At 42.9% G+C, this 12,804-nt stretch overlaps 1 protein-coding gene across 4 annotated transcripts in view; it reads right to left on the reverse strand.

Moving 5' to 3' along the window:
• frmd3 (FERM domain containing 3) overlaps positions 1-12,804 on the reverse strand; it is a 185,830-nt gene that overhangs the window by 57,454 nt on the left and 115,572 nt on the right. For 2 of the 4 annotated variants that reach the window (XM_063068800.1, XM_063068796.1), the window contains exons 6-8: positions 10,080-10,203; positions 4,451-4,538; positions 1,107-1,277 (exon numbers count right to left, since the gene is read on the reverse strand). In XM_063068800.1, coding sequence (XP_062924870.1) covers positions 1,107-1,277; positions 4,451-4,538; positions 10,080-10,203 — 383 coding nt within the window. The remainder of the gene's footprint in view (positions 1-1,106; positions 1,278-4,450; positions 4,539-10,079; positions 10,204-12,804) is intronic. The other 2 variants (XM_063068799.1, XM_063068798.1) reach the window with 1 other exon arrangement.

Raw genomic sequence — 12,804 nt, forward strand, 5'->3', positions numbered from 1 at the left:
AAAACATCTATTGCACAACTGAGAAATGCCTACAAAGCAAAATGAAGTTAAGATAAGGTTACTTAAGGCTGACTGCTTTCCCCATGCAGCTCTGCGTAGTGTGAGTAGAAACAAATCAATTGATTCCAAAAATAAGTGATAGTAGAACAAGATGGTATTAAATGCCCAATCAATCATGTAATATAAAATGGGACATTGTAATAAAAATCTCACATATCTTTACAAGGTTCATCAATGAGCACCTTATCATTAGAAACTGTGTGAGCTGCTTTTCTGCAGTACTCTAAAATGCCAAACTGTTCAATCAAAATTACCCAACAAACTGAGCATTTAAATCAACTTAGAAAGATTTAGGCTCAAATACAAATGAACTAAAGATCATCTGCAGACCATAGGAAACATAATCATTTGTTTATAAATTTCTTCACTACAAAACATATTTGCAGTTCCATTTCAAAGAACATTTCAATGGATTTATGATTCAATTTTATATTGTACTTATCCATCGTTTTCTCATCATTTCTAATAAAGATGTTAACCACATACTTCATAGTGGGTGTAAGAGCTCTCAGGCATCACAACAAGCCTGCACTCTAATTTATTTGTAATACAGTGTATTCCAGTTAATTGAGCCATAGATTAATAAGGGCAGCTGCTTATTTTGGACAACTCTTAAAGCACAAAAGCTAATCAAGAAAATTGCCAGGATTCCATTCATTTATTTTGGACACTATGACGCTTAATTGGGGCAGGAGACTTGCTGAACAAGTTCTAGCTTGTGTCAGTTGCGTGCACTCCTGTGGCAGTTAGAGGATACACCGTGCTTAGAGTGAACAGAATTTAGATAGCATAATTTGCATGTGTTTGTGTTCAAACTTGAGTTATCTTTTTTACTGATAGTTGGTGAGAAATAAGTAGAAGGGCAATTCAGAACTGTCTTGCTCACTGTGTTTTCAAGCACTGAGGCATGGAGATGCCAGAAATGGCCAGGAGTGAAAACGAACCAATTTCACTACTTCAACAAGTTAGGAACTACGAAGACTTTCAAGGTATTGACAATCATCTTGAATGTTACCTTTTGTCCCCACTGGACACTTAGCTCTTACCTGTCGCTCCAAGTAGCTGTTTGCATATGATGGTGGCCACACCGCGGTTCGCTGCATCGACAGGCAGGCTAAAACCAGGAGAGGGTTGCTAGGGGTCTCATACCTCAGTAGGATAGGGACATGCCTGTCGCAGCACGCAAAGTCGGCTCCAGCAGACTGCGTGGGTGAGATCTACAGTGAGATCCAACAGCCAGGAAGTCAGTTCTGCAATGTTCCATGGAGAACAAAGTGCATGACGAGGTACAGAAGCAGCCAGGGTCATCCACTGTAACCAGGGAAGACCCCAGTTGTGAATCTACTCATACCAGTGGACCCGAACATCTGAGGTTAAGAGTGGAACTGCCCCAGTGCAATGACTTTAAAAACTCTCCTGCACAGGTTTCCTGTCATCGTCAACCAGCGGTAGTATTCGAAGTGTTCTAATTTGTTCTGTATTTCATTCAAATGCATAATTTGTTACCCAATTAAACAGTAGATTGTCTTCTTATATCTTTCTAACTATTTCTATGAGATTTTGGATAATTGGGGCAGCCGCTTAATTGGGCCAAAATGTAGACGTTTCTATGTGTCCCAGTTAACCGGAATTCACTGTAATTGTATTTACATGCTATATAAATTAAAGTTTACTCCAGCCTAACCTTTAGCTACTAACTTGGTTCCGCCATGAGAACCAAAGTTAGCCAAGTCCTTTGGAGTGCGAGGAACACCATGAACCATATCGATAATGGAGTCAGTGCATGCAACAATGACATCTACTGAAGTATGCAGAGCAAGCATATCGAGACATCAGTTCATCTGGAACACTCTGAATGAGTGTAAAACCAGAATTTAGTGCTCCTTCTCTTAACCCGCACACAACTGAGCATTTACTCAACAACAGGAAGGTCCCTTGCTGGAGCTATTTCACAGGATCAGCAACTACCTTCATGTTACTTGCGGGTTACTTTCTATTGGCTCCTACTGCAAGGGTTTTGTAATTTCTGGGCTAAGTTAAAATTCCTACAGCCCACTGGGGCAGCCTGGTGATACAACAATTGGTCCTGCTGTCTCATAGCTCCAAGGACCAGGCTCGATCTTGATGTTAGGTGCAATAATCCCGTGACTATGAGGATTTTTATCAAGTGCCCAGCTCCACGGTCCCAAAGATATGCTGGTAGTTTAAGTAGCTTCTATAAATTCCATCTTAGTACAGGTAAGTGATAGTAAAATCAAAGGGTAATTGTTGGGGATGTTAGAGAGAACTTAATGCGATGGAATGGGATGTCAGAGATTGCATTGTTCAGAGCTACGATCGCTCCACTGGGCTGAATAGTTTCCTTCTATGTGGACAAAACCCATGAAAATTATCGTGAACCTCATTTGAGGTAAAAATAGCTCCAGGATTGAATGGCTTATCAAGACCATTTGATGGCTCTGGGCCCCTATTCACCAGAATTCAGAAGAATGAGGGGTGACCTAATTGAATCCTATCGAATGCTGAAAAGCCTTGATAGAATGGATGTGGAGAGGACGTTTCCTACGGTGGGAGAGTCTAGGGCCAGAGGACACAACCTCAGAATACAGGGGCATCCTTTTAGAATGGAGATGAGGAGGAATCAAATCACAAATAAGAGAAAATCTACAGATGCTGAAATCCAAGCAACACACACAAAACGCTGGAGGAACTCAGCAGGCCAGGCAGCATCTGTGGAAAAGAGTACAGTCGACGTTTTGGGCCAAAACCCTTCGGCAGGACTGAAGGAGATGAGGAGGAATTTCTTTAGCTACAGAGTGGTGAATCTGTGGAATGCTTTGCTACAGACAACCGTGGAGGCCAAGTCTTTATGTATATTTAAGGCAGAGTTTGCTAGATTCTTGATTAGTCAGGGCATGAAGGGATACAGAGAGGAGGCAGGAGACTGGGGCTGAGAGGGAAATTGGATCAGTCATGACGAAGTAGCAAAGCAGACTTAACAGGCCAAATGGCCTAATCCTGCTCCTATATCTTACGGTCTTATGGTCTAAAATGTGGACTACTTCCTATATCTTGGAAGTATAACTTTCCCAATGAAAGCCAACGTCAATGATGGAAGTTCACCACGGTTTTTAATGCAGCCTTTGGTCATCTGGAGAAAAAATGTTTTAAGTATAGTATCTCAAAACTGTTATAAAATTTATTATCTGATTGTAAGCTCTGAGTTACAGGGAACCTACAGCAGTCACTCAAGGAACTGAGATGGTCCTCAACACTAGTTTTGCAAAATCCTCCAACAGACAGGGCAAATCTGAAATGCTGCCTGCTTCAGGTCAAACTACGGGAAGTTAACGACACCCTGCAATTCCTACAGCCAATTATACTACCCGATCAACCTTTTACAATAATTTAACTACGCTGTTTTCATCAGACTATGCTTTCACAGCAGCTACTTATTAAAGAAAGAGGTCAAGTAGGTTTTAAGGATCCACAAACCTGTTCCCTTTTCTCAATAAGATCATAGCTAACTTGTTCAGGTGTGATATCAAAAGCATTATAACAATGTACAATATGATCTTGGGCTATGAATTTGTCTTACTAGAAATAAAGCTGTAAAATTAAAATCCCCTTGGATTTGAGAATTTTAGTTGTGGGGTTGGAGAATGAATAGATCAGGCTTGTTTCCCCTGGAGCAAAGGAGCCTGAGAGGTGACTAAATAGAAGTAACTAGGGTTACGAGAGAGATAGATATGTTAGGTAGTCAAAATCTCTTCCCATGGTATAGAGTACCAAAAAGAATAGAGACAGGCTCAAGGTGAGAAGAAAAAAAAATCTTTCAAGGGGATGGCACAGAGAGTGGTTGATAGGGTGAAACTTGCTGCTAACGGAGGTGGTGGAATCATATATAATTCCACTAGTCCACTAGCAGCAGATTTAACAGGCATTTAGACAGACACCTATATAGGCAAGACATCGATACAGTCCTAATACAGGCATATGGGGAAGTGCAGACAAGCAAAAATGTTGGCATAGACAAGGTGAGCTTAAGGCCCTTTTTCTGTGCTGTATGACTACACTGATATAAGCATATAGACCCTCTATTGATTCAAAAATAAAAGGTCTGCCAGTTCACTGTCAAATAATACAGTAGAGTTATACAATAGGGCAGATACATATGAACAGACAATAGAAATTTTATGTACAACACTTCATAATAAGTAAAGTTAATCTTTCTCCTCTGATCAGCTCTGTCTTTTTAGCATTTTTTAATTTCAGATTTTCAGCACTTGTCTCTATTCTCTTACTAAAATAAGTATCCGGATTATAGCAGAAGAGCGGTAAACATCTACAATGGTTTATTTGCATACAAACAGCAAATCTGTGTAGTTACCTTGCAAGGATGTGGATCAACACCATAGGTTTCTAATGTGTGAGCTTTTTTCAGTAGGTTCATTTCAGCCACAGCTGCACTCTGCCCTCTAAAATCATAATTAAATTGCAGTTTTATTTTAAAATAACAGATTTATAAACTATGTGGAAAAAAATAACAATTACGTAGCACAGAATAACGAATCTAAAAACTGATGCAGGAGATGAGAGATGAGATGATAAGGTGAGTTGAGAATGGCAACTGAAATCACAAGGCCAATTTGTTGCCGCATTAAGGAACCGGGCTGTGTACCTTTAGAGCAATACAGAAGCAGTGAGGTCTTACTTCAATAGCACCAAATGTTAAATAGTGTCTTCATTTACCAGAAGCAATTATATAAGATATTGGGAGCACACAGCACACCAGGTAGCACCCATGGTGAAAGGCAGAAGTTAAGGCAAGGCCAAGTAGGTTGCCTGTGTAGAATACAGACATGAAGAATGTGTGTGAGGCCGGTTTTCTGTGCTTGGTGTCAGATGTGGGAAGTCTGGGAGACTCCCAGCCTCCTGGACGGCCACATCTGTACCAGATGTGTCGAGCTGCAGCTCCTGAGGGATTGCGTTAGGAAACTGGAGATGCAGCTTGATGACTTTTGTCTGGTCAGGGAAAGTGAGGAGGTGATAGAGAGGAGCTATAGGCAGGTAGTCACACCAGGGCCTCGGGAGACAGTTAAGTGAGAAACAGTCAGGAAAAGGAAGGGCAAGAGTCAGAGGCTACAGAGCACCCCTGTCATTGTACCCCTTGACAATAAGTACTCCTGTTTGAGTACTGTTGTGGGGGACGGCCTACCTGGTGGAAGCAACAGTGGCCCCACCTCTGGCACAGAGTCTGGCTCTGTGGTTCAGAAGGGTCGGGAAAGGAAGAGGATGGCAGCAGTGATGGGGGACTCTATAGTTAGGGGGTCAGACAGGCGATTCTGTGGATGCAGGAAAGCACGGATGGTAGTTTGCCTCCCAGGTGCCAGGGTCTAGGATGTTTCTGATCGCATCCACGATATCCTGAAGTGGGAAGGAGAACAGCCAGAGGTTGTGGTACATATTGGTAGGAGGTCCTGAAAGCAGATTACAGGGAGTTAGGAAGGAATTTGAGAAGCAGGACCACAAAGGTAGTCATCTCGGGATTACTGCCTGTGCCACGTGACAGTGAGTATTGGAATAGAGTGAGGTGGAGGATAAATACGTGGCTGAGGTATTGGAGCAGGGGGCGGGGATTCAGATTTCTGGATCATTGGGACCTCTTTTGGGGCAGGAGTGACCTGTACAAAAAGGACGGGTTGCACTTGAATCCCAAGGGCACCAATATCCTGGCGGGGAGGTTTGCTAAGGCTACTGGGCAGAGTTTAAACTAGGATGGCTGGGGGGTGGGAACCAAACTGAAGAGACAGAGGAAGGGGCAGTTGGCTCACAAATAGAGAAAGCTTGGAGACAATGTGAGAGGATGGATAGGCAGAATGGTCTATTTTAATGCCAGAAGCATCATGAACAAAGCGGATGAGCTTAGAGCATGGATGAGTACTTGGAGCTATGATATTGTGGCCATTACAGAGACTTGGATGGCTCAGGGGCAGAAATGGTTACTTTGAGTGAGAGGCTTTAGATGTTTCAGAAAGGACAGGGAGGGAGGCAAAAGAGGAGGGGGAGTGGCACTGTTGATCAGAGATAGTGTCACGGCTGCAGAAAAGGAGGAAGACATGGAGGGATTGTCTACGGAATCTCCGTGGGTGGAAATTAGGAACAGGAAGGGGTCAATAAGTCTACTGGGTGTTTTTTATAGACCACCCAATCGTAACAGGGACATCGAGGAGCAGATAGGGAGACAGATTCTGGAAAGCTGTAATAACAACATGGTTGTCATGGTGGGAGATTTTAATTTCCCAAATATCAATTGGCATGTCCCTAGAGCAAGGGGTTTAGATGGAGGGGAGTTTGTTTGGTGTGTTCAAGAAGGTCTCTTGACATAATATGTAGATAAGCCTACTAGAGGAGAGCCTGTACTTGATCTGGTATTGGGAAATGAACCTGGTCAGGTGTCAGGTTTCTCAGTGGGACAGCATTTTGGAGATAGTGATCACAATTCTCTCTCCTTTACCAATGGAGAGGGATAGGAACAGACAAGTTAGGAAAGTGTCTAATTGGAGTAAGGGGAAATATGAGGCTATCAGGTAAGAACTTGGAAGCATAAATTGGGAACAGATGTTCTCAGGGAAATGCATGGAAGAAATGTGGCAAATGTTCAGGGGATATTTGTGTGGAGTTCTGCACAGGTACATTCCAATGAGACAGGGAAAGGATGGTAAGGGACCGTGGTGTACAAAGACTGTTGTAAATCTAGTCAAGAAGTAGAGCTTACGAAAGGTTCAAAAAACTAGGTAGTGATAAATATCTAGAAGATTATAAGGCTAGCAGGGAGGAGCTTAAGAAAGAAATTAGGAGAGCCAGAAGGGGCCATGAGGAGGCCTGGCGGACAGGATTAAGGAAAACCCCAAGGCATCCTACAAGTATGTGAAGAGCAAGATGATAATAATTGAGAGAAGAGGACCAATCAAGAGTGACAGTGGAAAAGTGTGTATGGAACTGGAGGAGATAGCAGAGGTACTCAATGAGTACTTTGCTTCAGCATTCACTATGGAAAAGGATCTTGGCGATTGTAAGGATGACTTACACTGGATTGAAAAGCTTGAGCATGTAGATATTAAGAAAGAGGATGTGCTGGCGCTTTTGGAAAGCATCAAGTTGCATAAGTCACTGGGACTGGACGAGAGGTACCCCAGGTTACTGTGGGAGGTGAGGGAGGAGATTGCTGAGCCTCTGGCGATGATCCTTGCATTATCAATGGGGACAGGAGAGGTTCCAGAGGACTGGAGGGTAGCGGATGTTGTTCCAATATTCAAGAAAGGGAGAAAAGATAACCCAGGAAATTATAGACCAGTGAGTCTTACTTCAGTGGTTGGTAAGCTGATGGAGAAGATCCTGAGAGGCAGGATTTATGAACATTTGGAGAGGCATAACATGACTAGGAATAGTCAGCATGGCTTTGTTAAAGGCAGGTCATGCCTTACGAGCTTGATTAAATTTCTTGAGGATGTGACTAAACACAGTGATGAAGGTAGAGCTGTAGAAGTAGTGCATATGGATTTCAGCAAGGCATTTGACAAGGTACCCCATGCAAGGCTTATTGAGAAAGTAAGGAGGCGTGGGATCCAAGGGGACATTGCTTTGTGGATCCAGAACTGGCTTGCCCACAGAAGACAAAGAGTGGTTGTAGACGGGTCATATTCTGCATGGAGGTTGGTCACCAGTGGTGTGCCTCAGGGATCTGTTCTGGGACCCCTACTCTTTGTGATTTTCATAAATGACCTGGATGAGGACATGGAGGCATGGGTTAGTAAATTCACTGATGACACAAAGGTTGGAGGTGTTGTGGATAGTGTGGAAGGCTGTCAGATGTTACAGTGGGACATTGATAGGATGCAAAACTTGGCTGAGAAGTGACAGATGGAGTTCAATCCAGATAAGTGTGAGGTGGTTCATTTTGGTAGGTCAAATATGATGACAGAATGTAGTATTAATGGTAAGACTCTTGGCAGTGTGGAGGATCAGAGGGATCTTGGGGTCCGAGTCCATTGGACACTCAAAGCTGCTGCACAGGTTTACTCTGTGGTTAAGAAAGCATACAGTGCATTGGCCTTCAATCATGGGATTGAGTTTAGGAGCCAAGAGGTAATGTTGTAGCTATACAGGATCCTGGTCAGACCACACTTGGAGTTCTGTGCTCAGTTCTGGTTGCCTCACTACAGGATGGATGTGGAAACCATAGAAAGGATGCAGAGGAGATTTACAAGAATGTTGCCTGGATTGGGGAGCATGCTTTATGAGAATAGGTTGAGTGAACTCGGCCTTTCTCCCCTAGAGCAACGGAGGATGAGAGGTGATCTGATAGAGGTGTATAAACTGATGAGAGGCATTGATCATGTAGATAGTCAGAGGCTTTATCCCAGGGCTGAAATGGCTAGCACGAGAGGGCACAGTTTTAAGGTGCTTGGAAGTAGGTACAGACGAGATGTCAAGGGTAAGTTTTTTTACGCAGAGTGGTGAGTGTGGGGAATGGGCTGCCGGTGACGGTGGTGGAGGTGGATACGATAGGGTCTTTTAAGAGACTCCTGGGCAGGTACATGGACCTCAGAAAAATAGAGGGCTATGGTTAACCCTCAGTAAATTCTAAGGTAAAGACATGTTCAGCACAGTTTTGTGGGCCGAACAGCCTGTATTGTGCAGTAGGTTTTCTATGTTCATATGTTAACATTTCAGGAAAACTGAGGAAACAAGTGTGTTTTAAAAAGTTTGTGGACGTTTGTGAGTGCGTGTGTGTGTGTGTGTGTGTGTGTCCGTGTTGGGGAGGTGACAGGGCAGAAGGGGAAGGAGATGGAAAGAGGTGGGGTTGATTCTGATAGGAAGCAGATCAAAATTATTACTTTTAATTCAATGATTTTAGATAAAGAGATCTTTTTTGCCTGTTTGGTTCAATCTCAGTTTGTCCCTTTCCTTAAACAACAGGAATTCTGCAGATGCTGGAAATTCAAGCAACATACATCAAAGTTGCTGGTGAACGCAGCAGGCCAAGCAGCATCTGTAGGAAGAGGCGCAGTCGACGTTTCAGGCCGAGACCCTTCGTCAGGACCTGAAACGTCGACTGCACCTCTTCCTACAGATGCTGCTTGGTCTGCTGGGTTCACCAGCAACTTTGATGTATGTTGTCCCTTTCCTTCCTTGCTTAACTTCCTGCATTAAAGTAATGGTTACCTTGAAAACTTTGGTGTGCATTCCCTCTAACATTATCACTCCCAAGCCTCTTCCACTAGGCCCCCACCAACCCCCTGAATAAACACAGTAGAGTTGCAGAAACTGTGTAGTTACAAGCCTGCTGATAGAGTCAACCACTGAAATGACTGTGGCACAATGAATTTTGGCTTCTCCTTACTAGTTCTGAAAACAAGTGAACCTTTGATTGCATAATGCTTATAATTACTGTGATGCTGATTGGACACACAAGAACTGCTCAGCATAGTTTCTGTAAATTTTTCTGAAGGTATTAATAAAATTTCATAGCTATTGTATGTACACATATTGTGATAAATGCCATTCATACACTCATCTTTGTGTAATACATTCACTGGACTATTAAACGTTTGAAAGAAGACCTGATGATGTACTCTCCCGTCACTTTTGAAACATGATTAAGAATCAGTATCTGGACATGAGAGAACCATTGAAAGGTTTACTTAACATGCAGCCAGAGACGGCCTCAAGTACAAACAGTACGAGAAGTTAGACTACTGAATTAGTCTAAACTCAGCTACTGAGATATAGGGGATGTATTAAAGAAACAAAGAAATACAGTATGTTGGCTGCATGTCGTCCTACTGAACATCGTGGGCATGCTATGTTGGCGGCACTATAGGTGGTGACGGTTACAGGCTGCCCACAACACATCCTTAGATTGTATTAACTATCAGGGCAAATAATGCATTTCACTCAAGGTTTCAATGTACATGTGATGAATAAGTGAATCCAATCTAAGTTTTAAAAAATACCTTAGTTCATTTTTATGAATCTCTGCCATCTTTCTTTCCAGCTTCTGTGTTTGTTTAGGAAACAGTTTGATTTCACTAACGTAACCATCTGGGTGCTCATCTGGCTCATAATCACCAAGCTCAGCTGTAAAGGCAGAAACATGCGTAACAACAAAGTGAGTATACAGCCACTGAAGTAAACTGGATTTCAATTACTAATGATACTGATTTTTTGAATGTATTTTGCTTTTCAATAAAACTATGCTCATTTCATAATTTCAAATTAACAAAGCATTTGATCCCTAAGGATCATTGGACAGCTTTTATTAATTAGTTATTTTGAAGTATCAGAATCAGAATTAATATCACACCGACACATTGTGAAATTTTTTTGTTTTGCAGCAGCTGTCCATTGAAATACATAGTAATAAAAAAATTAAATTACAGTAAGAAATACTGTATATATAAACAATAAGTAAGTAATGCAAAAAACAAAACACTAGCAAAAACCAGTGAGGTAGCGTTCATGGGTTCATTGTCCATTCAGAAATCTATTGGCGGAGGGGAATGTTGTGTGTGTGTCTTCAGGCTCCTGTACTTTCTCCTTGATGGTGGAAATGCGAAGAGGACATGCCCGGGTGATGGGGGTCCTTAACGATGAATGCTGCCTTCTTCTGGCATCTCCTTTTGAAGGCTTCCTATATGCTGGGGAGGCTCGTGCCCATGATGGAGCTGGCTGAAACTTACAACTTTCTGATCCGGTGCAGTGACCACTCCATATCAGATGGTGATGCAACCAGTTAGAAAGCCTTCACCTGTCTTTGGTGACACACCAATTCTCCTCAAACTCCTTATGAAAAATATAGGTGCTGTCGTGCCTTCTTTGCAATTGCACCAACGTGTTGGACCCAGGATAGATATTCAAAGATGCTGAAACCCAGGAACTTGAAGCTGATCCCTCAATGAGGACTGGTGTGTGATCCCTCGACTTCCCCTTCCCGAAGTCCACAGCTAGTTCCTTGGTCTGACTGAAGTTGAGTGCAAGGTTGTTGCTTTGATACCACTCAACTACCTGATTTATCTCCTCCTGTATGCCTCCTCGTCACTCTGCCAACAATAGTTGTGTGATCAGCAAATTTATAGATGCCATTTGAGCGGTGGGCTCAGCACATATACTTGAGGTGTATTAGTGCTGATTGTCAGTGAGGAAGAGAATTTATTTCCAATCTGCACTGACTGTGGTCTCCTGATGAAGCAGGCAAGGTCCCAGTTGCAGGGGAATGCACAGAGGCTTTGGAGCTTGTTGATTGGAATTGAGGGTACAGTTGTGTTGAAGGCTGAGCTGTAATCAATAACCAGCAGCCTGATGTAGCTATTACTATTGTGCAGGTGATCTAAGGTTGAGTGGAGAGCCAGTGAGATTGTACCTACTGCAGACCTATTGTTGTGATAAGCAAATTGCAGCAGGACTAGTTCCTTGCTTAGGCAGGAGTTGATCCTGGCCATGACCAATCTCTCAAAGTACTGCATCACAGTAGATGTGAGTGCAACTGGACGATAGTCATTGTGGCAGCTCACTCTGCTCTTCTTGGGCACTGGTACGATTGTCACTCTTTTGAAGCAGGTGGGAAATTCTGATTATGGCAGTGAGAGATTGAAGGTGTCCATGAACACTCCGACCAGTTGGTTAGCACAAGTTTTCAATGCCCTACCAGGGACAGCATCAGGGCCTGACCCCTTGTGAGTGTACACCCTCTTGAAAGATGTTCTGACGACGGCCTCCGATACAGAGATCACAGGGTCACCGGGTGCTGCATGGATTCGCACAGGTCTAGTTTTATTCTCCCTTTCAAAGTGTGCATAAAAGGCGATGAGCTCACCTGGGAATGAAGCACCACTGCCACTTATGACGTTAGCTTTCGCCTTGTAGGAAGTAATGGCCTGCAAGCCCTGCCAGAGCTGATGTGCATCTGATTCTGTCTCTAACCTCAATCAGAATCGCTTTTAAAATAGGCTTCCGCAAGTTGTACCTGGACATCTTGTAGAGTTCTGGATCACCACTCTTGAATGCCAAAGATCTAGCCCTCAACAGACTACAAATCTCCTGGTTCATCCATGGCTTTTGGGTTGCATGTGCACTCTATCATTTACCATCATACTATACGCTCTTAAACTATTCCTACAGACCAGTCATTAAGATTATATTGTAATCAATACAATGACTAGTGAGGTTAATGGAAATGTAAATGGGTCAGGTAGCATTTTGATTAGATGACTCATCATCATCCAAAATTTTAGTTACCATCTCCCATGTGAAGAGCATCTAATCTCCATCTTTTATCCTTTCCAGAATTTCCATTGTTCTGAAATCTCCAGGAAACCAAACTTCACTTTGTTCACTCGCCACCATCCCTCACTGCATATCCTGCACTCCATAGGCTCACATAAACCAAAGCAGTATCATTAAGATGAAGTGCCATAGGACAAGTGAGTACCGAATGTTGTTCCATTATTCAAAAAGAGAAGTATGGATAATCCTGGAAACAACAGGTCGGTGGGTTATGTCAGTAGTAAAAAAAAAGCTACTGGAGAGAAGCCATGGAGACAGCATTTGAAAAATGATGGCCTAATTGGGGACAGTCATGTCTCACTAACTTAATTGAGGCTTTTCAAGGAGGTGACAAAAGTAAATGATGAAAATAAATCTGTGGACATCAACCACATGGATTTTAGTACAGTGTTCGAC

Source organism: Mobula hypostoma, chromosome 16, assembly GCF_963921235.1.
Source record: "Mobula hypostoma chromosome 16, sMobHyp1.1, whole genome shotgun sequence".
Taxonomy (NCBI): domain Eukaryota; kingdom Metazoa; phylum Chordata; class Chondrichthyes; order Myliobatiformes; family Myliobatidae; genus Mobula; species Mobula hypostoma.